At 42.1% G+C, this 22,894-nt stretch overlaps 1 protein-coding gene across 1 annotated transcript in view; it reads left to right on the forward strand.

Moving 5' to 3' along the window:
• Ust (uronyl 2-sulfotransferase) overlaps positions 1-22,894 on the forward strand; it is a 256,159-nt gene that overhangs the window by 144,073 nt on the left and 89,192 nt on the right. Inside the window, exons 3-4 of the mRNA XM_042677320.1 lie at positions 10,744-10,899; positions 20,019-20,098. Of these exons, the coding sequence (XP_042533254.1) occupies positions 10,744-10,899; positions 20,019-20,098 (236 nt within the window). The remainder of the gene's footprint in view (positions 1-10,743; positions 10,900-20,018; positions 20,099-22,894) is intronic.

The raw sequence follows: 22,894 nt of genomic DNA on the forward strand, positions 1-22,894 counted from the left end.
ATCAACAATCAACACTTCTCCATTCCATTGCAGTAAATGAGCTTTTAGATAGGGCTAAATGTATAAATTTGTAACTAAAACAAGTTTAAAGAACTAAAGCTTAATGTTAAGAGCAGACCTTTCAATCGCAAAGTCTTAGATGAATTTTATTTGCGGATGTGTGTAATTAAGAGAAGATGGTAGAGATCTGAATGAAGACTCAAACTCAGCATGTGGCTCTAATGGAAATATTTTCTGTCTAAGCTTATTTTGACAAGTCCTTATCATGGTCCAAACGTTAGTGTACAAAGCCAGTTGAATACTACAAGTGGAACAATCCCAAATCAAAAACTAATATGAGGACCCTGAATCTTTCGCTAATGCCACCAGGAAATCTATAGCTCTATCTCCAGAATTGTATTTAACAGGGACTTCTGGATGACTGAGTACTTGAAGTACAGAAGAAAGTGCAAGAAATGGCTAGAATCTGTACTCGCTGCAGAAGTATTACTTGAGATGACTTTGTGCTCATCTGAACACACAAGGCACATAAACTTGCATGTACACACATATATGCAAGGAAATGAGATTAAACATGACTACCAGAACTGTATCGCTTTCTACATTTAATGGTAATCATGAGAGCCTTGTGAAGAGTTTGAGGGCTCTCAGAAAAGTGAGCAGAGACTACCAAGTACAAGTGCAATAGGGCTACCATAGGAATGCAAAAGCAAGACTAAGCCCCACGGAAGTGCTTGGAAATCATCCCTCAGAACGGTTTGTTTAGCCTCTGAAGTTTGCACTGTCCCTCTGCTCCCCATGGTTCACAGGTGTGGTCTTCATTCCCCTGACTACTCTAGGGACTCAGTTTCCTGTGACTGAGCTGAGATCTGAATTTTAGAAACTATAACATTCTTTGGCAAGGAGATACACATGTTATGGACATTTTGTCTATGATGTGTGCTGACCAGTGACAGATGCCTGAAGAGTGATGTACAATTAAAAGTGGATCTAGTAATATGTATTATTCATGTTTGTTAATTTGTAGTTTAGAAATAACTCATCTTCTTGTCTTGGGGCATTGTCAGCATTTACCCAGTGTCTCCTGAGACATGTGTTTTCCATCAAATTAATGCTTTTTTCCCCCCTTGAAAAATGCTTCAGAACTTCAATGATGGCAGTTTAATCATCATATCCAAAAAATTACTTCTGGCTCCTTGGGAAGATTGCCTCTTTGTTTGAGTATTCCAATACAATCTGTGGGCTATTATGGTCCTAAGAATAGTAGAATGATGGCATATATTATTGAGATAAGGGCCTTAGATCAGAAGGCAAGGAATATTTAGAAGTGTGAGATGGCATTCATTCAACCCCTTAAATTATCTAAGTACCATGTAGTCCACCATTAACAGGAAAGAGTGTGATCAGCATGGGACCTTTAGAATCGAGTTCATTACCATCATTGTACACTTGAGGAAACTTTGGTCCAAAGAAGTTGTTCTAAGTTGCACAACCCCTCAGCATGCTAGAGCCAAGGGGAAACCAAAGTTTCATGACTTTTAGTCATCTAGGGAACTTTCTATATCACCATACATTTTTTTCCACAACAATGTTTTAAGAAACTATAGGTATATAATTCAATATATACTGAGCATGTATAGGTATATAATTCAATATATACTGAGCATATATACTGAGCAGAAGAGCATACTTTACAATAGTATTTCCATCCCAATAGTTTATTGATAATCAGATAGTCTACCAATTATCTACTATACATATCAGACCTAAAATGAGCTTGTAAAGGATTTATAGCTATATTTATCTTTCTACAGATAGCACTGGACATGGAAAAAACAGACGCATAAGGTTCATATTTGGCATGGCACCTGGAGAGGATGGGTTCCAAAAATTAGACAAATACAAGGATGTAATTTGAGAGTTGAGGATTGGAAGATCATTCTACTCAGAGGCATAGTAATAAGGGAAAATAGGATTGTTAGATGAGTCCTGTTTGTTCCTCCCTTAGAATGGAAGAAAGGGGTCTGAGCAGCAGGAGTAATGCAGGTGATCAGAAAAAAGATGTATATAAGACAGAAGAAAGACACAGATGGTTTTGCTAGGCAAAAACCAATGAGGGAGTCTCAGTCCTGAATTCTGGAAGGTATAGAGATAAACTTAAAATAAGGAGCTTGCCAGGCACTGGTAGTTTATACCTATAATCCCAGCTGCTCAGGAGGCTGAGATCTGGAGGATCCAGGTTTAAAGCCAGCCTGGGCAGAAAGTTCTGTGAGATTTCATTTCAAAAAATAACCAGCAAAAGGCAGGGCTGGAGGCATGGCTTATGTGTCAGAATGCCAAATTTATGAAAACAAACTGAGTAAGTGCAAAGCCCTGAGTTCAGGCCATTGTACCAGTGGCAGGTACAAATGCGCGCACGCACGCGCGCGCACACACACCACAAGCCCAGAGAGCCTAAAGTGACTAAAATTATGAAATGGGGGGCTGGGAAGGTGGCTCAGTGGTAGAGCGCTTGCCTTGCATGCATGAGGCCCTGGGTTCAATTCCTCAGCACCACATAAGCAAAAAGAAAAAAGCCGGAAGTGGCACTGTGGCACAAGTAATAGAGTGCTAGCCCTGTGCTGAAGAGCTAAGGGACAGCACCCAGGCCCAGAGTTCAGGCCTCACGACCGGACCCAAAAAAAAAAAATTATGACATGGGGAGAGAAGAGGTATATTTATTTCATTACATGCTCAAACTAGAATAGCACCGCTACAGAAATCCCAAAATGCTGGGCACCAGTGGCCCATCCCTGTAATCCTAGCTACTCAGGAAGCTGAGATCTGAGGATTGAGATTCACAGCCAGCCCAGGCAGAAAAGTCCCTGTGAGACTCTTATGTCCAATAAACTACTCAAAAAAGCCAGAAGTGGTCCTGGGGCTCACGTGGCAGAGCGCTAGACTTGGGCACAAAGAGGCGCAGAGATAGTGCCCAGGCTTAGAGTTCAAACCCCTGGACTGGCAAAAAAAAAAGAAAGAAAGAAAAAGAAACAGAAATCACAAAGTTTCCCAATTATAATTGTGCACATCTGTTAGGCTGGGGCCCCATATTCTCAACACAAATTACTGCGACATTCAGTATTCTTCTCTTTCTTTTATGTATATATTTATGTGTATATTTCATTTGAAAATGTCAAATATGTGGTTTCAATTATAAAGGAAGTTCTAGTCTACACCTATGTTCAGCACCCTTTTTCCAGATGAGGTGCAAAGTCTCTGGCTCCCTGTGCCACAGCATCCAGAAAACATGGACATGAGAATTAACGGGGGTGACTTGAACTTCTGTGGGAGTCGTGTGGACAGTGCGTCACAGGACTGAATTCAGGCTGTGCAGAGCCTTACCTGTGACTGTTCTTACTGTGATTAACTAGGAAATGCTGGTTAATCACCAAGTATAATCCTATTTATTAAAGAAAGTCAGTGCCTGTTCAGCATATTATTTGGCTAATGCTTTGCCCGTATTTGGTTTGAGTTTCTATTAGCCTACACTTTTGGTGAAGCAGCACACCTGTTCTCTAGGTGAGTATGTATTCACTGTGACACATGTCATCATCTGGAGGGCGGACATCAGAGACACAATGCTCCAGACTCCAGGATCATTCAGGCATCCCTCGGCTCCCACCTTCATCCCTCCAAAAGACACAGAGAACCAATCACTCTGTCTGATGCAGTTAATATCAGAATAGGGCCCAGATTTCTGCATGTTTAAAAGTTTCCCCAAGGAATTGAAATCTATAGCCATTCGGAAAAAAACCTCAGCGTAACCAGGCACCAGTGGCTTATAGCTGTTGTTATCCTAGCTACTCAGGAAGCTGAGATCTGAGGATCAAAATTCTGGGCATGAGAACAGCATAAGAATCTTCTGTCTAATTAACCACTAAAAAGCTAGACATGAAGCTGTGGCTCAGATGGTAGAGTGCCAGATTAGAGCAAAAGGGCTAAGGGATAATGTCCAGGCCCTGAATTCAAACCCTAGCACCAGCACAAACAAAAACCAAAACCAAAAAAGAAAGGAAGGAAACCACAGCTCAGGCCTCTTTTAAATGTCATTTCGCTAAGACTTAACAAAGCAGCACTGATGATTCTACAAACAGTACCCACCCCAGCTGCGTGCTGTGTAGACAGGCCCCATGAAAGTCGTGTCCAGAACATTCTTATTTTTTTTTCTTGATTTCTTTTGGTTTCTTTCTCTCTTTCTCTCTCTCTTTCTCTCTCTCTTTCTCTCTCTCTCTCTCTCTTTCTCTCTTTCTCTCTCTTTCTCTCTCTTTCTTTCTTTCTCTCTTTCTTTCTCTCTTTCTTTCTTTCTTTCTTCCTAAGAAGTCTTCTCTTGCCCGTCTCCTCTTCAAACAGGGGTAAGCCATTGAACTTGGGACTGTCATCTGGTGGTAGTTACTGCTGTGCTCAAGCTTTTGGAAAGACATTTGTTTATTTGGCACGCTCCACACAGGCCTGTCCGGCTTTGGGGATTTGTGGCATTTGCAGAACTTACCAGGCAGACAACATAGAAATCTATAATTCATAGAGTGAAATATTTTGGAGGCCCCCTTCACTTCTACAAATTGGCCATAAAATAGAAACCATAGACACAACATTCATATAACCCTGGTTGCCAAGAACGAAAAAGTGTTTGGGGTGGGGGCCATGAAGGCTCTGGGTGTATGCTTTTCTATAGAGCACTCAAAGACAGAGTTAGGATTCACAACTTGGATGCAAATCATAATGGGATCCTGCCATGGGGGAGGGGAGCAGAGTTCCCTACTCACCAATCGGCAAATACCTATTGAAGAAAGTGCACTAAGTATATTTTAAATTCGAGACTTTCTATTTATCTTATTAGCTATGTCTGTGAAACCAAAGGAGGATACTCTTAGAAGAGGAACACAAAGGCATAATACCCATGTGCATCTGATCATGTGAAATAATATTTATCTAAATGAACTTCAGGAGATGGAAATGAGAGGTGTTTTCTTGGTTGCTGTTTTTGTTTTCTTTTCCTTTTGTCCCATTGGTTCATTTATCTGACTTTGGGAGAGTAAGGGGAGCACAAAAATAGAGGGGCAGAGGGTGAACAAATGCAGCAGTGGTGTTCACTAGACACTATGTTGAAAATTAACTATATACCCTGTGGGCTGGGAAGAGAAGGAAAAACTGGGAAAGAATGAGGGAAGGGGTGACATTTTCCAAAGAGAAGTGTACTCTTTACCTGACTTAGATTAACTGTAACCCTTTTATAATAACAATAAAAAATGCATGGAGAAAAAAAAAATGGAAAAGAAAACCTTTTTTTAAAAAAAAAAAAAACCTGCAGCTCTATTTAGGTTGATGTCTTTTTCCATAGTTGTTGAGTTTCTCATTGCAGGCATTTGCTTGTGCCAAATGATTTAGGGTGTCGTACACATTTCCCTATAACTGGCTGCTTACTACTCTCCCTTTCGTGGTAGCAGTGGCCTACCATACCCAAAGCAGCTGTGCCTGCCGCTGTCCAGGATATGAGGTGAAGGAGCCGATGCTCTGATCAGAGGCTGCATCACACCACCTCTGCCTCTCATTGGTGGAGTGACACGCTGAGCTTTCACTAGCTTGCTAGGATGAGTCCTCAGGATGGAGGGAGAGGCCAGTCAGCTCCTGTCAGTTCCACTGTCATCATCAGGGGACTTGGATAATGGCTGACCCATTCTGGTTGTAATCACTGACTGTGGAAAAGCAGCACAGTTCATAAGATTGGCTATAATGCAAGCCACAAGAAAGCAAATAGTACCTCTGTCCCAGAAGGCCACTAAAAACCCTTTTCATTTTAGGATTTTATTGTATGTTGAAGAGAGCATTGTCTCAGGGGTCAGGAGAGCAGAAAGTTGGACTTCAGTTGTCAAGTACTATGTTTTACTTGGGTGACCTTAAAAGTGTCAAATGGTCAGGCCTTAGTAGTTCATGCCTGTAATCCTAGCTACTCACCAGGCTGAGATCTGAGGATCACAGTTTCAAGCCAGCCCAGGCAGGAAAGTCCAGGAGACTCTGGTCTCCAAGTATCCACTAAAATGCTACAAGTGGAGCTGTGGCGCAATTGGTAGAGTGCCAGTCTTCAGTGTAAAAGTTAAAGGACAGCACAGGCTTAAAGTTCAAGGCTCAGTACTGGCACATACACAATAAAGGTCAAGTGATCTCCCTGGGCCTCAGCTTTTTCTTCATCTAAATGTAATTATACTTTCTACATCAAGGGTATTTTGAGGAGTTGAAATAGCATACTAGGAGGCAGGTTCTAACCAAATCAAACAGTGCACTGAGGAGGGTGGCGTGCTAAGTACCATGGGTTGCAATGGATGGATTAACCTGAGTTGCTTCTAGAGCTTAGATCCTGTTATTCTATGAGTCCATGGTCTATGGTGAAGAGGGTGGCACTCTAGGGGTCACAGACACTGCTAGCGACGCTTACGTCATTTGATAATATTCTGCAGAAATGCACAGCAAGACTAGAAGACAATGATATTATTTGATTCTATATTAATATTCTGATTAAGAATGTAAACACAGCCACTTGACAGCTGGGTGCCAGTGACTTAGGCCTGTAATACTAGCTACTCAGGGGGCTGAGAGCTGAGAATTGCAGTTCAAAGCCAGTCCAGAAAGGAAAGTCAGTGCGACTCTTACCTCCAGTTAACCACCAAAAAGCCAGAAGTGGAGCTGAGGTTCAAGTGGTAGAACACTAGTTTGGGGTACCAAAGCTCAAGGACAGAGCCTGGCCCAGCCCAAGCCCCAGGACAAGAACACATGCACACTAAAAAGGTATACACAGCACAGGACTTAGGATGGGTCAAGCCCTACATAACAATTCACCCCCTCCCCTTTTTATTTTTACCATCTTTCCAAATAGTGCATTTCAACAAAAGATATCAGTGAATTATTTTAGTACTGGGATTCAAACTCAGGGCCTTTCCTTGCTGAGCAAGTTCTCTATCATTTAAGCCGTGGCTCTAACCCTTTTTGCTCTAGTTGTCAAATAGAATTTCTCATTTTTTGCTGGGGTGGTTTCTCATCACAATCCCCCTAACTATGCCCCTAGCATACCTAGGATTAGAGGACTGATCCACCCTTCTTAATGCATTTGTTGAGATGAAGGTCTCACTTAACTTTTGGCCTGGGCTGACCCTGAATTGCAATCCTTCAGATCTCTACTGCCCAAGTAGCTAGGATTACCAGTACCAAGCCTGGCCGCACACTGCTAAGCATGAAGCAGGCTTAACCCTCCCTGAGTCTTGTTCATAGCTCTGAACATGATTGATTTTTCTGAATACTGAGTTGTGCTAGTTGCCAAAAAACCAGACTCACTGATAACCTGATGAGTGAAAGTACCCTATTACAGTGGCGTTCTTTTACCCTGATGACTTCTGCCAGTGTTTGCTTAGAACCATCAGCAGTGTTTGAAGATTCTCTTGGTTTCAAGGTTTAACAGAATCATTGTTAGTGTTCATTGGTCCATTGAAGTCCTCAGAGCAATCAAGCCTGATCAGGATCTATTGAGGCTTTTTGTGTACAGGCGTCCTCAAGGCCCTGTGAAGATCCACAGTAGGAGAAACAGATGGCTGAAGAAAGGAGGTATTGATTATAGGCGAAAAAAAAACATGGAGGAGAAGGAAGAGCACTAGAATACAATCGAAGTACAGCATGTAGATGGACAGAAATGTCACAATGAAACCCCATCCTTTTGTACAGCTCATATATGCTAAGACAAATAGTTGTTGTTTTTTAAGAAAAAGCATCAAGTAGAATTGTACCAAAATGGCAGTGACTAGTTCCTAAGCAAGCGATCTAGGCATTTTGTTTTACTCCAATGACCGTTTCCAAACTTAGGAAATGCTACACTGCGTATCTCAGCAAAGTGAGTTATACTGGAGTTACGAAGGCACAAGTTCAATGGCATACCACAGCAAAGTGTTGTGTACGTTTATGTATGCGTTTTTTATTTACCCCTTATAATCTTTTGTTACGAGGATTTGCTGAATGAGAAAAATCCCTTGATTTTCATTCATCAAGCATTGTTCTAAGCATTCAAGATGGAAATAATATCTTTATTAAGAACATAAATAATAAATAAAAAATAAATAATCGTAGATACTTTTTATAATGGCTCCTGTACTCTATCAAAACCATGGTCCTGGGGCAACTGGGAAAGAAAAATAAATAAAGGAATACATATGGGAAAGATAAAAATAGAACTATCTCTATTTACAGATGCCATGATGATCATGCACATGGAAAATCCAAAAGAATCACCCTCCTTCCCCCGCTACACACACACACATAGGAAAGATGTTAGAGCTCACAGATGAGTTTAACAAGATAGTAGAATATAAGACCAATATACAAAAATCAATTGTATTCCTATTAGTGGACAGCCAACCCAAATGTAAAGAAGCAATTTCATTTATAATATTAAAAAGGAATATAAAGTATGCAAAGGCATATACACTATATAAGCAGAAAGCAACCTTATGTTCATGGATTGGAATACTTCCTATTATTAAAATGGCAGTACTCCCTACATTGATCTACATATCAAATACAATTCTTTTTCAAAACTTCAGTTGCCATTTGGGGACAGGGGTGGTGACAAGTTGATCTGAAAATATTGTTGGACCACAAGAGACTCAGATTGCTCAAAACTATCTTGAACAATCAAGAACAAAGTTGGAAGGGCTCATCCCTCTTACCCAAGGTTATCCTAGTAAAAAAAAATTGTGTGGTACTGGCCTAAGGATAAACATATAGATCAATGGAGTAGAATTAAGAATCAAGAAATAAGCACTTGTGAGTACGGTGAGTGGATGGTGGAAAAGGGTGCCAAGCAATTAACTGAGGAAAGAATAATGCTTCCGACAAATAATTGGTACTGGAATGATTAGATTTCCACATGCAAAAGCATGAAATCAGACTACCATCTCCTATGTGCATGTGTATTTTAAAACATAGCAACAAGAAGGCAACTCAATTTTATATACTCATTTCTTCCAAGAAAAAAAAAACACAACTATGCAATGACCGAAAACCACATGAAGAGATGTTTAACATTATTAGTTATTGGGGGCAATCCACATGAAAACCACAATGACATCCCACCGCACTGGCTGGAATAAAGATTCACACACACACACACACACACACACACACACACACACACACACACACGCACACACACAAAGGCAGAAACAAGTGTTGGCAAGGATGCAGAGAAATTGGAACTCTCACATCCTCCTGATGAGAATATAAAATGATGCAGCTGTATTGAAAAGTTTGGCAGCTCCTCAAAAAAAAAAAATTAAACATTGGGTTACCATAGACCCAGCAGTTCCCTAGGTATATACACAAGAGAATCGAAAACATATGTCTGTGCAAACACATGTACACAAGTGCGCATAGCGGCATTAGTCACAGTGGTTCACGAAGCAGAAGTCATTGCCGTGTCCATCATCCCAAGGCTGCATAAACAAAACCCGGTATGTTCATACAATGTAATGTTACTCAACCAGCTGAAAGAATGAAGCATTGAGTCATATCCCAATATAAGGAACCTAGAAAACAACCTACTGGAAAGCCAGGCAGGATAAGGCCAATGCGTGATGGTTTCATCTCTATGATGTTAGAGAATGATGCAGCAACAACACCATGAGGCAGGAAATAGATACATGGTTTCCAGGGGCCTTGCATAGTTAGAGGAAGGAAAATTATTACTAACAGGTTCTTTTTGTGTGGATGGGAATGTTCTGGAATTTATTGATAGTGACACTTACGTAGCCTATTGAATATACTAACCCTCTCCCCCCTCCTGAATGGTACACTTTACAAAGATGAATTTCATGTTTCGTGAATTATATCTCAGCATTGTGTATGTGTTTGTATGTTGCTACCAAGCCTTGAACTCAGGTTCTCACTCAGGATTTTTGTTTTCTGTTTTGCTTTTTGTTTTTGTTGGTCATGGGGCTTGAGCTCTAAGCCTGAGCGCTGTCCCAGAACTCTTCAGCTCAAGGCAAATGCTCTACCACTTGAGTCACAGCACCACTTCCAATTTTCCGGTGGTTAATTGGAGATAAGAGTCTCACGGACTCTCCTGCCCAGGCTGGCTTTGAACCGTGATCTGTAGATCTCAGCATCCTGAGTAGCTAAGATTACAGGCGTGAGCCACCAGCACTGGGCCGGGTTTTTGGTTTATTTATTTATTTTTGTATCATGGCTGGTATTTTCACTTGAGCCACTCCCCCACGCTGGCATTTTGCTGGCTAATTAGAGATAAGAATTTTATGGATTTTTTTCTTTCTAGGCTGGCTTCAAACCTTGATCCTTTGGATCTCAGCTTTCTGAGTAGCTAGGATTATTGGGTTGAGCCACCTGTACCAGGCTGTATTTCGGCGTTGATTGCTCTATATTGATAAAGTATGAAAGAAAGGATTTCCATGAAAGCACACATTTATCTAGAATGTGGCGCTAACAGTCAGCCTTTAAACCGCAGGCGCTGTGGCCAGACCAGGTGTGCATCACACCAGCACGGTGTGAATAAGCAGGTTCTCACCGTAGCCTGTGAAGATGCACACTGCACATGTGACTTCGCTGTTCCCGCTCGCATGACAGCTCACTTATGTTCACCCAGCATTCCTTGCTCTGAGGTTGAGGGAAGCATCCCAGAGGTCTCATGCTTGCTGTCTTCTCTTCTCACAGGTCCTCCCTTTCCCCAGCCAGGTGGTGTACAACAGGGTAGGCAAGTGTGGCAGTCGCACTGTGGTCTTGCTTCTGAGAATCCTGTCAGAGAAGCATGGATTCAATCTGGTCACATCTGACATCCACAACAAAACCAGGCTCACTAAAAACGAACAAGTAAGTTGACTTTTCCCATTGTTCTGTTGTCTTTTATTTCCATTCACTCATGTAATTATTGGGTACCTTACAGGACATTCTTCAAAATCCTCTGAGCAAATACCCGAGTTTCACATTCTTGCTGTATTTTTGCCAGCTGGAAGAAGGGAAATTAGGGTTTGTGCAGGAACTCTAAAATCTGAGAAGTCTACCTAAATGGAGACTTCTTGTTAGAGTTGATAGACGGTATACATTAGTCACTGTCTATTTAGCTACAATAAGTAACACAATCTCAGAGCAGTAAATAGCACCAAAGTATAAATAATCTGACATCCTCATAGCCCAAATGATAAAATTTTCTTCTAGCATTTCTTCCCGGCATTTTCTCTTTGCATTATGGCCAGCAGTCTGCTTGATTGATGGGGAATCTGGACTTCAGAACAGGCTTTGGGGTCTTCAGAAGTGGCAGAAGAATTCCCCAACTGTGAGGATCAGCCTCGCCCAAGTAGAGCTGACCTACACAGGGTCATGCTAGATAAGGGGAGTAGAGCTGTGCTCTGCTAGGATCCTGTGAAGCATGGTTTGTAAATCTCTCTATAGGGTAACACCAATGGACTCGGTGGAGATGCTGGCTAAAGGAGAAAAGTTGGGCATGGTACACTCAACGATCATTTTTTTTTTTTTGTCAGTCGTGGAGCTTGAACTCTGGGCCTGAGCGTTGTCCCTCAGCAATTCAGCTCAAGGCGTGTGCTCTACCACTCGAGCTACAGCACCACTTCCTCAACGATCATTTTTGAGGGACAAGTTTGTCAACCTGGTCTCCAGAAGTTGTTTTTGTCCTCTTAGAAGCATGGGATGGGGGCTGGGAATGTGGCCTAGTGGTAGAGTGCTTGCCTTGCATGCATGAAGCCCTGTCGATTCCTCAGCATCACATAAGCAGAAAAAGCCAGAAGTAATGCTGTGGCTCAAGTAGTAGAGTGCTAGCCTTGAGCAAAAGAAACTCAGACAGTGCCCAGGTGCTGAGTTCAAGCCCTAAGACTGGCAAAATAAAAAGAAAAAGAAACTTAAGATGCACACATACACACACACACACACACACACACACACACACACACACGCACACACACGCACACACACGCACACACCCCCACCCGGCCAATATACAGAGCATGGTATGTGGAATAAATGCCACATGTTTTGCTGTCTGTTTGGGTTCACACGTATGGAATTTCTATCTTATTCTATTTTGTAGATCTCACTTTAGATCTCACTTATGACTTATTTATCCTATTTTTTTATCTTTTTATCTGGGGTCAAAGTGGTGGTAAGCCAACTGTATTTTCCCTAACACTGGTATGTTTAGGTCATGCACAAAACAAAGATCAAAATGGCCATTCCTTTGAAAGCTCTCTTAAGAGAGGGTGTAAGCAGGGCACTGATAGCTCATGCCTAAAATCTTAGTTACTCAGGAGGCTGAGCTCAGGGAATCATGGTTCAAAGCCAGCCTGAGCAGGAAAATAGACTCTTACCTCCAATTAAGCACCACCCCCCCCCAAAAAAAAGAAAGAAAAGAAAAGAAAAACTGGAAGTAGAGCTATGGCTCAAGTAGTAGAGCTCTAGCATTAAACACAAAAGCTCAGGAACAACTACTAGGCCCTGAATTCAAACTCAGGACTGGCACCAAAAAATAGAGCTTAAGTATCAATTTTAAACAGTCATTGCCAATACAACAAATAAATAGGCATTGCCAACGAGCCAAAGATATTTTGAGGTGTCTCCCCTCAAAATAGATTCCAATAAAAAAATTATATTTTATGGAATTTACAAGTATCATATTTTAGATGCATAACTATTTAATAGGGATCAATTCTTAATTAATGAGTAAATATGATTAGGTACTTTAACTACCTGAAAGAATAAATAGCCTATATTCTTGTAACTTTATTATGATGATTAAATTCACTTTTCCTTTGGTTCTAAGTCTTAGAGTATATCCACTGTTTAAATATTTCGGTATGTGGAAACCATGCTCAGTTCTCAGGTGACTTATAAAACACACTTGCTAGATTTTAATTGCCACTGCTGGAGAGGATACAGATAACCCAGAGGATAGAAGACAAAGGTCACTAAAGGCTTAGACATGGGATATTCAGGAATATACAAGTGCCAAGAACACAAAATACGATATATTTATTCTAGGCACCAATGGCTCATGAGGCTGAAGCCTGAAAGAGCAAAGTTTGAAGCCAGCCCACACGGTAAAGTCTATGAGATGCCATCTCTACTTAATCAGCAAAAATCAGATAGTAGGTGTGATTCAGGTGGCAGAGTGCCATTATGACCAAGCAAGCTGAGCAAGCAGGACGCTTGGAGTTCACGCCATAGCACCAGCAAAACCAGTTATGCTGTAGGATTTTACACAGATAAGCCTACCTTATTCCCTATGTTAAATATGAGAAAACAGAATACAAGTTTAACTGTAATGGAATCATTTTGAAAGGTTGGTAATTTCCTAACAATGTATACAGATTGCTAGGTCCAAGAAAGGGTTAAAGACAAAGTCATCTTTCTGCTCTAAAATATAGGTTAGCTCTCATCTGTTTGGAATGGTTGGCTTGTCTGGAAGCCAGGGAATGGACTAGACTATCTTTTTAGGTCCTTTCCGGCCCTGAGATTCTGTGATATATTTATACTAATTCTAGCATAATCTGTGTATATGTAGCTGAGACATTTCTGATTCCTGTGGTCAGGAATCGTTATTACAGATCCCTATTAAATTAAAAAGCAAGTTTTCACAACCTAAGGTGAAGGTAGAGAGCAAGTAGCAGAAACAAATACACAATTTTGCTATTAAAAAAAAAAACACACAAAAAACAACCTAATGACAGTGACAGTGGCCTCTTTGGAGCCAGTCGACCTGAACCTGGCTTTTGAAGAAAGCAGCCAGGAAACAGCCAGACAAGCAACCAAGTCTGACGTTGCTCAGTAATGTTGAGAAAACGTGTCCTTGATCCTACACATTCCTTTCACTAAGGTTTCAAAGGGAATAAAGCAAGCAGAGAAAGAAATGTTATTTTAACGTAATCTATTCAGGAAATATTTCCTGGTATGAATAGCTCCTCTTCTTGCTAATTTTATGAAAGAATGAATGACTAGGCAAGTATTCAGACTTTTGTGGTTGGTCTCCCCCTCTTCCTCTTCAACTGTAGAACTGGGAAAATGAGTTCCCAGGGAAACATTGTTTATAAACATAAATAAATACATAGCGTTTCTGCCTCAGGTGCAACCGAACTCTCTTCACCTTTGAAACTACTCACAAATAAACTCTATACCATTCCAATCATACACAAAGGCCGCAGTCAGATTCACTTGTACATTTCTTCCTGTAACAGGCATGCATGTGCATGTGTGCACACACCCACACATGTGCGTACACACAATTAAATGTTAAAAGTCTATTTAATGGAATAAGACACTGAAGGGATTGTGAAAGGGAAAGGAAACATGGAGACACCAAATGTTGAGTTGGCTATAAAAATCCTGTTACATCTGCTCTTGGAGAAATAGAAATACCTTGGGCGGTTGCACTTGGGCCAACTCCTCCTCCACGGAGTTCACCTAGCTAGTTCACCTAGTTCACCGGGCCTTAGTCAGAGAACTCTGCATGAGTATTTGGAAGTCTCCTCTGAACTCCACAGCATTTGCAATTCCATTTGTGGCATTCTGGACCAGCTTCCTTCCTTCCACAGTCATGCCAGAAAAGGCACCTGTTCGACTATATAACTCCCATCCATGCTAAAGGCACTCGGCAGATCTTCAAATGGTCTAAACCTTGCAAAATGTTCACGAAGGTGGGAGAGGCAGCCACACTGCGCCCGAGGACTCTGGAGCGTGTCCGCCTCCAGCTCACGAACAGTACAGCACGGTGCTCTGTGCAAGGTGTGAAACTCCTCCTCCCAGTGCTCTCGCCTGCTCCAAGTTCCAAATCTGAACTATGGCTATAAAGAAACAAAACTGAAAAATAGAGTCTTACCTCAATAAATCCTGTTCAGTCGCGGGAAAAGCCCAAAGGCTACAGAGATTCCTCCAAAGCTTCCCAAAGACACAATCCTCTGGGCTGCTCAATCAAGAAGGTTCTCTTAGGGTTGGGTGTTGTGGTACACACCTGTGAACTAAACTACTTTGAGATGAATATAGGAGAACCATGGTTTGAGGATTGCCTCTGTGTTAGCACAGCCCTATTTGAAATACAATCCAGGAATAGTGGCACACAGCTGTCACTCCGGCTACAAAGGCAGTAGAGATAGGAGGCCAAGGTCTGAGACCAGCCAGGCAAAAGTACTAGACCTCATCTGGACAACAAACTAAAACCAAAAGGGCTGGTTGTGGCTTAGCTGGTATGTGCAAGGAAGCTCTGACTTCAAACTCAATACTGGGAGGGAAAAAAAAGAAAAAAGAAAAGAAAGTTAACTGTTCTTTCTGTGGTTGTTGTTGTTGTTAGGTTGGGTCTTATTCCAATATAATATAGGTTATCCTTAAACTCATGTTTGTTTCTCAACCTCCTGAATGCTGGGATTACAGGCATGTGCCCTGTACCGACACTCTGCTAATTTTTGAATGCCACCTCTCCATTGCTCATTCATTCATATTTAGTGAGGATCTGTTGCGAATGCTAGTTAGGAAGCATTAGACATAACGCTGTGCAGTAGATTTCTAATCCTTAAAGCTATACTTTTAGAAAAGTGCTATCTTCCTCTTATTTTATAGGGACATATAAGAATGCATAGGAAACTGATTGAAACTATGTAAATCAAGAGAAATGCATAGAAGACTTCAAAGAGATGGGGGTCCAGCCCTGGAGACCTTTGCATGCTAAGCTAAGTAGACAGTGGGGAACCATTAGAAAACGGTTCTATAAAATTATGAGCATGGAAATCTCCTGGAAAGTCATATATATATATATATATATGTATATGTATATATACATAGAGAGAGAGAGAGAGAGAGAGATTTCCTGTTCTTTCTGCAAATACAAGACAGACCTGTCAAGCCAGCTCCCAAATATTGTGCCTCTGGGGGGAGAGGGACTCCTTAGAAAAGACATGTACACAGCTCTAGCAAAGGATTTTTGCAACAAGGCTATTACCATATTGAGAAACTTTTACCTTTACTATACTGCATCATCCACTATGCAAGCAAAGTTTCTCATGCATGAGATTGATTCTCACCAGGAGTCTCTCAACTATCAAAGAGGCCATGTCTCCCTGAAGTTGTTGTGCTTGTTTGTTGTTTTTTTCTGCTTTGTTTTGGAGTCTTGCATTGTAGTCCAGTCTGGCCTTGAGCTCTCAGTCCTCTGGTCTTGCTCTGTCTGCAGTAGCTTGGATTATGTCATGCACCATCACACCTGGCTTTCCCCTCAAGTTCCAGGGGATGTTTTCCTGCCGTCCAGAGTCCACACATTATCCCATGTCCTTACCCTGGCTTACAATGGCCTCTTAAAATGATCCTCAGACCTTTCTGGCTTCATAGGGGGAAAGGCAGGAGGTTCTTCAATCAGACCTGGAGATCGACCCAAGGAATGAGCCTAGTCTATCTCTGAGCCATAGCAATCAAGAGCTCGTCCTGTTCTGAAAACAGGGACTTCTTGGATTTCTGTCCACAAAGACAGAATCCTCTTCATGGAAATTTAGAGGGAAAAGCGGGGAGGGTGGGTAGGATGGAGGTAGAAGCAACCAGGCTTCTCTTCTTCCAATTTTATCTGTCAGTTTGATTTTCTCTACAGTTCAGACTCTTGCTTTGCCATGGTCATACCATGGCTCCCCCTGGTGGATTTCCTTTGCATTGCAGGCATGCATGCATTCTGCTTTGTGCACCATCCTGGGCTAAAAAGGTAGGGAGAATTCCTCCTCCCCTCTGCTAGAAGGCCTTCCCTACCCCCCAGGAAGAGCACAGGTAACCCAAGCCTCCAGCCATCCTTCAGCCTTTGAAGTTAAAGGTACCACAGTTCTCCTCTGAGTTCTGCTTTCTTTGGTGTGTTAATAAGCACACATTCTTTCTTTCTTTTCAGATGCTTTGCCAAAGTATAGGGTATCTAGTTGCTCATGAGTGACACAAGAATTCACAGCTGAGTGGGTTTGGATACCTTGCTGCTGACAAGCATTTCCTAAAGAAATCAGGAGCAAAGTTTTCTCTGTGTTTTCAGGTGAAAAGTTTGCTACTCTCCCACCCTAGACAGTTAGAAAGCAGACAGTTAGAACCTGCTTCCTGCAAGTGAGTTTCTCCTCTGGAGAGAGCCTGTTTGGCTCTTGCCCTTTTCTTTCTTTCTTTTTGTAACCTCCATTCCATTTCAACAGTGTATACACTGTGATCTAACTTATTCCTATAGATACATCCTGTGACACGCTTAACCTTTTTAAAAACATTTAAACTTCACATCAGCTTGCTAGAATGCACTCCATTTTCCATCACCAGAACTTGTTGAAAGTAGTCTTTGGTATTTAATACTTTTATTTCTTTATGTATGTGCATAATGCTTTGGACGGGCCCAGATTCGTGCTAGGCAAGCACTCTATTACTGACCTACTCTTCTATTCCTGTCATACTTAGATTTCTCAGTGCTTTTCTTCTTTGACTTTTTCAACACATCCCATAAAAGATAGAATCTTTGTTCCTATCCCAAGAACCCTCTTCCTTCTCCAGAGTTGTTGTGCTTCTATGTGAAAAGGCAGATAGATCCAATCAGCAACTCAGGGATACAAACCAGATGAAATTTGTATTTGAGAGCCATTGCACCAGAGTTTTTGGATTTAACAGATTTGGATTTGAAATCTAGCTCTACCTTTGTGTGTCAGTAAAACAGTCAAGCACTCTATGTAGCTATTTAACCTAAGGGGTTAATTAATCCTTTAATGTTTAGAAGGATTAAGTGACCGCAGGTGTAGAGAGCAGGTGTAGAGAGCCTCTCTGATGCCCTCAGGAGGTGAGTTTGCTTGGCATTGTGATTTTCTTTTCTTTTTGATGCTGATACCAGGGCTTGAACATAGATAGCTTCATGCTTTCCTTGGCTTCCTTGCTCAGGTCTGGTGCTCTACCACCTGAACCATGCCATCAGCCTAGCATTGTGTTGCCTTAGGTATCGTAATGAGAATGCTGTGAGCTCCACCTGACACCAGAATAAAGACTGTACCAGGATCAGAAAGGGCTGAATTCATTCACTGAACAAATTATGTGAGTGATAGACTGGTTAGAACCTATACATTTCTTTGAATGCCTTCAACATGAGGCATTAAACCTGTGCTGTGGTGCATTACAAATTGAAATCTTTGAGATGCAAGGGGGTGAGGGAAATGTTGTCTGTTCTCTCTGTACTCATGCATAAACATGAGCATTAGCACCTTTCTTCTATGTTTAAAGATACATCTAGAAAGAGTTCTCCCTTGTCACCGCTAATCCATTTTTCCTTGAGAAATAGGCAGCTTTATGACTGTTATGACACTTCTCAAAAGACTAACTGTTACTGTTATTTTATTAAATTTAACACATTGACACGCATTTAGAGAACGTAATATTATGTTGAATGTGTGAAAGTATTTTTTTTCTGACCTGTTTTTCCAGTATTCTTGTGCAATTGTAGGGGCTTTCTTTATGATTTTAATGTGTGCAGAGAAAATATTTGAATGCAAATAATCTGAAGATAAATGCATGGATAATCTTTATGCCAAACACATGCATAGACAAGCATTCGTTTTCTAAGCAGGCATCCTAGAAGATAAATCGCCTATGGTTATGCTTTTCAATCAACAATGCTATTGGTCAACCCCTCAACACTCAGAATTAACAATGGGTCCAAGTGGGGAAGTTTTGCTACCAGAAATGAGCTGCGCAGACAGAGGGTAGCAGAAACTAACCAGGCAGGCTTCAATAAATTTCCTTTGAGCTTCAATCTGAAGAAGGGCAAACCATTATTCACTCAATCCTGCCCTTAATTAACAGAAAGTCTAGACTCCGGAGCTCAAAGTCATTTACTTTCAAAATTCAGTTTCACTTCTTCAATCATTGTGAACAGGAATAAGTAATTAGAGGGTTTAGAGGTAGGGTCACCATCTAACACACATGTACTAATTGGGGTTAACTCACTGAGCAAATATTTGTTGATCATGTATGCATGTGTCAGCCCTGGTAACCAAAAGGGGGCCCAGGAGTCCTGTCATGTTGAGGACAAACAAGGAGATCTAGAGTGCTTGATTATAGTTTCCATTTGCTGCTGTGCCAAATGACAACTTTTGTGTCCAGCTTTTAACTTGAACTAGTTTGTAAAATGAAAACAGCATGCCTGATGCTCATCCAAGCTTACAATCTTCGATGTGCTTTTTTACCAGCTTCCCATGTCCATTTTGATGGAGTCAATAAGAAATTCTAGGGGAAATAGAATTCCGGAAGTGAGGGAGTCCTAAGAATGTTTGGAATGTCTAACAGATTTTATTAAACATTTTCTGTATCATGACATGTTCCAGAAGACCATAAAAGTTGGTTTATATGAACATAAACTACTTCTTGCCTTACTGATAACTGTACATAAATAATTCAGATGACCACCCACCAGAAACCCAAGATGTCTGGCTAGGGCTTTGTGTGTTTCCCATGAAATATTTTCCTTATAAATTTTCATAATCAAAGAGGAAAATAATGAGGCAGTGTCTCATTTTATTCCCACTTTTCAAGTCTGCAGCACTAATTGCAAATGTTTCTGAAAATCCTAATAATGTCTTTAGAAAAAACAGAAAATAATGATTAACCCTTTTTCTGGTTTGACTTTAAATGAGATTAACGTCATTCTTTTACTTACATTTCCAGTATCAGCACACGCTCATTGCCTTGGATGAAATTATTTAATCTATCATGTCGTTTTCATGGTCTTGATTAATTCAACTAGATTGCAGGACTATAACTTTGGAAAGTTCTATTTTATTCACTAAGGAACCTTATATAAAGGTTCATAAATGTTACCTAAAACCCAATTCTTGAAGTTCTGATCTACAAGAAATAAAGAGGTATGGAAGGAGTTCAGTAGATAACCTTTAGCTTAATATGGCTTGGTAAATTAGACCCTGTATATGCTAATTTTGTACTTTTCTTAATAGATGGAACTGATTAAAAATATAAGCACTGCCGAACAGCCCTATTTATTCACTCGGCACGTTCATTTCCTCAACTTCTCAAGGTAAGCCGCTTTCCGGTTTAATGCTTACTTCATTTCTAATGAATAATTACTCTACAAATCTACCGTTATTTGCAAGGAAGTGCAATTGCCCTTGAAAAAGACATTTTTAATCTAGTTATCTTTGCTGCAGAGGAATCAAAATTTGAAATATTTGGATAGCAATATCATTTCTTCTTAGACTGCTATCTCAAATAGTATAAAAATGTGGAATTATTATTATTTTGTTGGTGGTGGTGGTGGTGGTCATGGGGCTTGAACTCTGGGCCTGAGCACTGTCCCTCAGCTCTTCAGCTCAAGGCTAGCACTCTACCACTTGAGCTACAGCGCCATGTCTGGTTTTCTGGTGATTTATTGGAGATAAGAGTTTCACGGACTTTCCTGCCTGGGCTGGCTTTGAACCACAATCCTCAGATTTCAGCCTCCTGTGTAGCTAGGATTACAGGCGTGAGCCACCGGTGCCCAGCTGAAAATGTAGAATTATTTTTAATGAGAAAATAAGTTTGACCTGACAGTTCTTTAACTAACACAAGTCAGGATTTTGTATGGAAACAAACAAGAAGGCAAGATATTAGTCTTTTAATATAAATATTGTATTGCACAGTTTGGCACAATTTCAACCTGGGAATACTATACCAACCTTTCTCCCTCTCCTCCCCTCCTCTTCTTTCCCTCCGTCCTCCTTTCCCTTCTCTTCCCCTCCCATTCCCTTTTTCCTCAGTGCTGGGGATTGAACTCTGAGCTTTGTGCCTGCTAGGCAAGTGTTCTACCATTGAGTCATACCCACAGCTTCTGTCTAGCTTCTTAATACTCCATTTGATTGTTGGGAGCCTTGAACATTTGACACTGGGCAGGCATTTCAGAATTCTGTGTTTTCTTCAGCTTCTGCAGCCTTCTGATACTAACATAACTCTGTAGACTCAGCTGTCTCGACCCTCTGTTGATTACCATGCAAACTTCAAGTTTCAGCAGCCTGTTAATAGCCTTGGTTACAGTCACTGTGACCCACGCCTGCACAGGTAGCGCTTAAAGCCTTGCTCTGCCCACTGGCCCTGGCAGCCCATAGACCACAGCAGATCTGTTGAGCAGCTTGGGGCCTTCCTGGCCCTCAGTCTGACAGCATTTCCCTCGTTTCAACCTGGGAACAACAGTGTCTCACACACCCAGAGGGCAGGGCACTCTGCCCTGACCTAGTAGGTTCTACTTGTAAGTTGATGCTGGCTCGATTGCCCCTTTGGGCTGGTCACCCCAGGAGGCTTGCTGTAAGGAGCCAGAGGCTCAGAGGGCTGTCCTGCCAAGATCAGGATGCTGGGGGGTGGTTTTAGCTTTCAAAGGAGCTTCCTGCTGGCCCATAGGCCCTGGGCCAATTAAAAGCAAAGAGAAAGAGATTCAGGAAAGCACATTATTAAACAGAGACGAGGAGAGGCTCCTCATCTTTACAAGGGAGTCTGCTAGGCCTGAAGTTTTCCATGCTCCCTTTAATGTGCTCCCCCACACCCATCGGAGGGTGAACAGGACACCTGCCGATTATCCCCAGTGACCCCACGGCAGGCCCTGCACAGCTGGGACTGGTTTCAGCCATTTGTATAAAATGATTCATGACTGGGTTGGCCAGTGTGTGTGTATACCCTGAACCCTGCCTCTTTCCTCCAGAAGCCAAGGCCGGTGTGTCATTGCACAGAGTGACACACTGCGGGCCTGGGAGGTCTTCTAGGCCCTGTGTTGTAGGACGTGTCAGGAGGACAGCCCCACCTCCCTGCTCCCTGCAATTCGGGCGCGCTTCCTCTGCTCTGCCCCTCAGACCGTCCAAGTCCAGTCAAAAACTCCTCCTGCTTCCCACACCAACTGCAGTGTCGCCAATTTGAATCGTTACCTGAGGACAATGTAAACGTCTAATGAGAAGCCAAACTCACTATCACACAGCCCAGCGGCCATCTTTCATCATGGCCTCTGCCATCCAATATGCACACGAGAAAGTAGTCTCGATGGCTTGAACATTGAGAGCTTGGATACATCCACCTCATAGAGGACAGCCCATATGCAGAGAGCAGCGCAGAGCTGGCGCTCGGGGTCACACTAGAACTTGGGGTTCGGCAGTGGACTGGCAAGCTCCCTTTGCCTTCAGAGTCCGTGAGTCCATCCTACAGCCGAGTGGGAGGCCCACGAGGCACAAGTTCACGAGGCTTCCCCGAGACCTGGCAGGCATAATAACTCCTTCCCATGGAAGGCGTCCACTGGGTGCCAGATTGGGTCAGCTCTAGACCCATGAAGGAACAGAGAGCAAAACCTGGCCCAGAGGAGCTGCAGGAACGTATTCCACAGCTTCAGGAATAGACCCAGCAGGAGCAGAGGGCCTCACTGTCCTGCTTCAGGACCAAGCTGGGCTGGCCCAATGTGGTCTCTGTGAGAACCCTCTCCCTCTCACTTCCTCCCACCCCATAGCCCAGGGCTGGGGCCTGGCTCTAATAAGACTGTCATAAAAATCAATGCATGATGAGCTGAACTTGAATCCACCTGCAGACCACTGTTAACCCTCCTAGAACCTGGGAAGTCAAAAACCAGCCTTTCCTTTTTTCAAGGGCATACCCTTACTTTAAAAAAAGAAAAAGAAAAGCAACCTTTCTTAGACCTCCATGGAAATCTGTGACCATACAAAGGAAGTCCTCAAACAAAATTGGCAGGGGGGGGGGGGGGGCGGAGACAACTAGGTTGGGGCTCCGGAAGAGGGCTTGAACATGCTTTGAGTTCTATGCTTTGAATTCTAAGGCACAGAGATGATTAGGCTGCTCTTAGGAAACC

The sequence above is a fragment of the Dipodomys spectabilis genome, unplaced genomic scaffold (assembly GCF_019054845.1).
Source record: "Dipodomys spectabilis isolate Male_0828 unplaced genomic scaffold, ASM1905484v1 ptg000001l, whole genome shotgun sequence".
Classification (NCBI taxonomy): Eukaryota; Metazoa; Chordata; class Mammalia; order Rodentia; family Heteromyidae; genus Dipodomys; species Dipodomys spectabilis.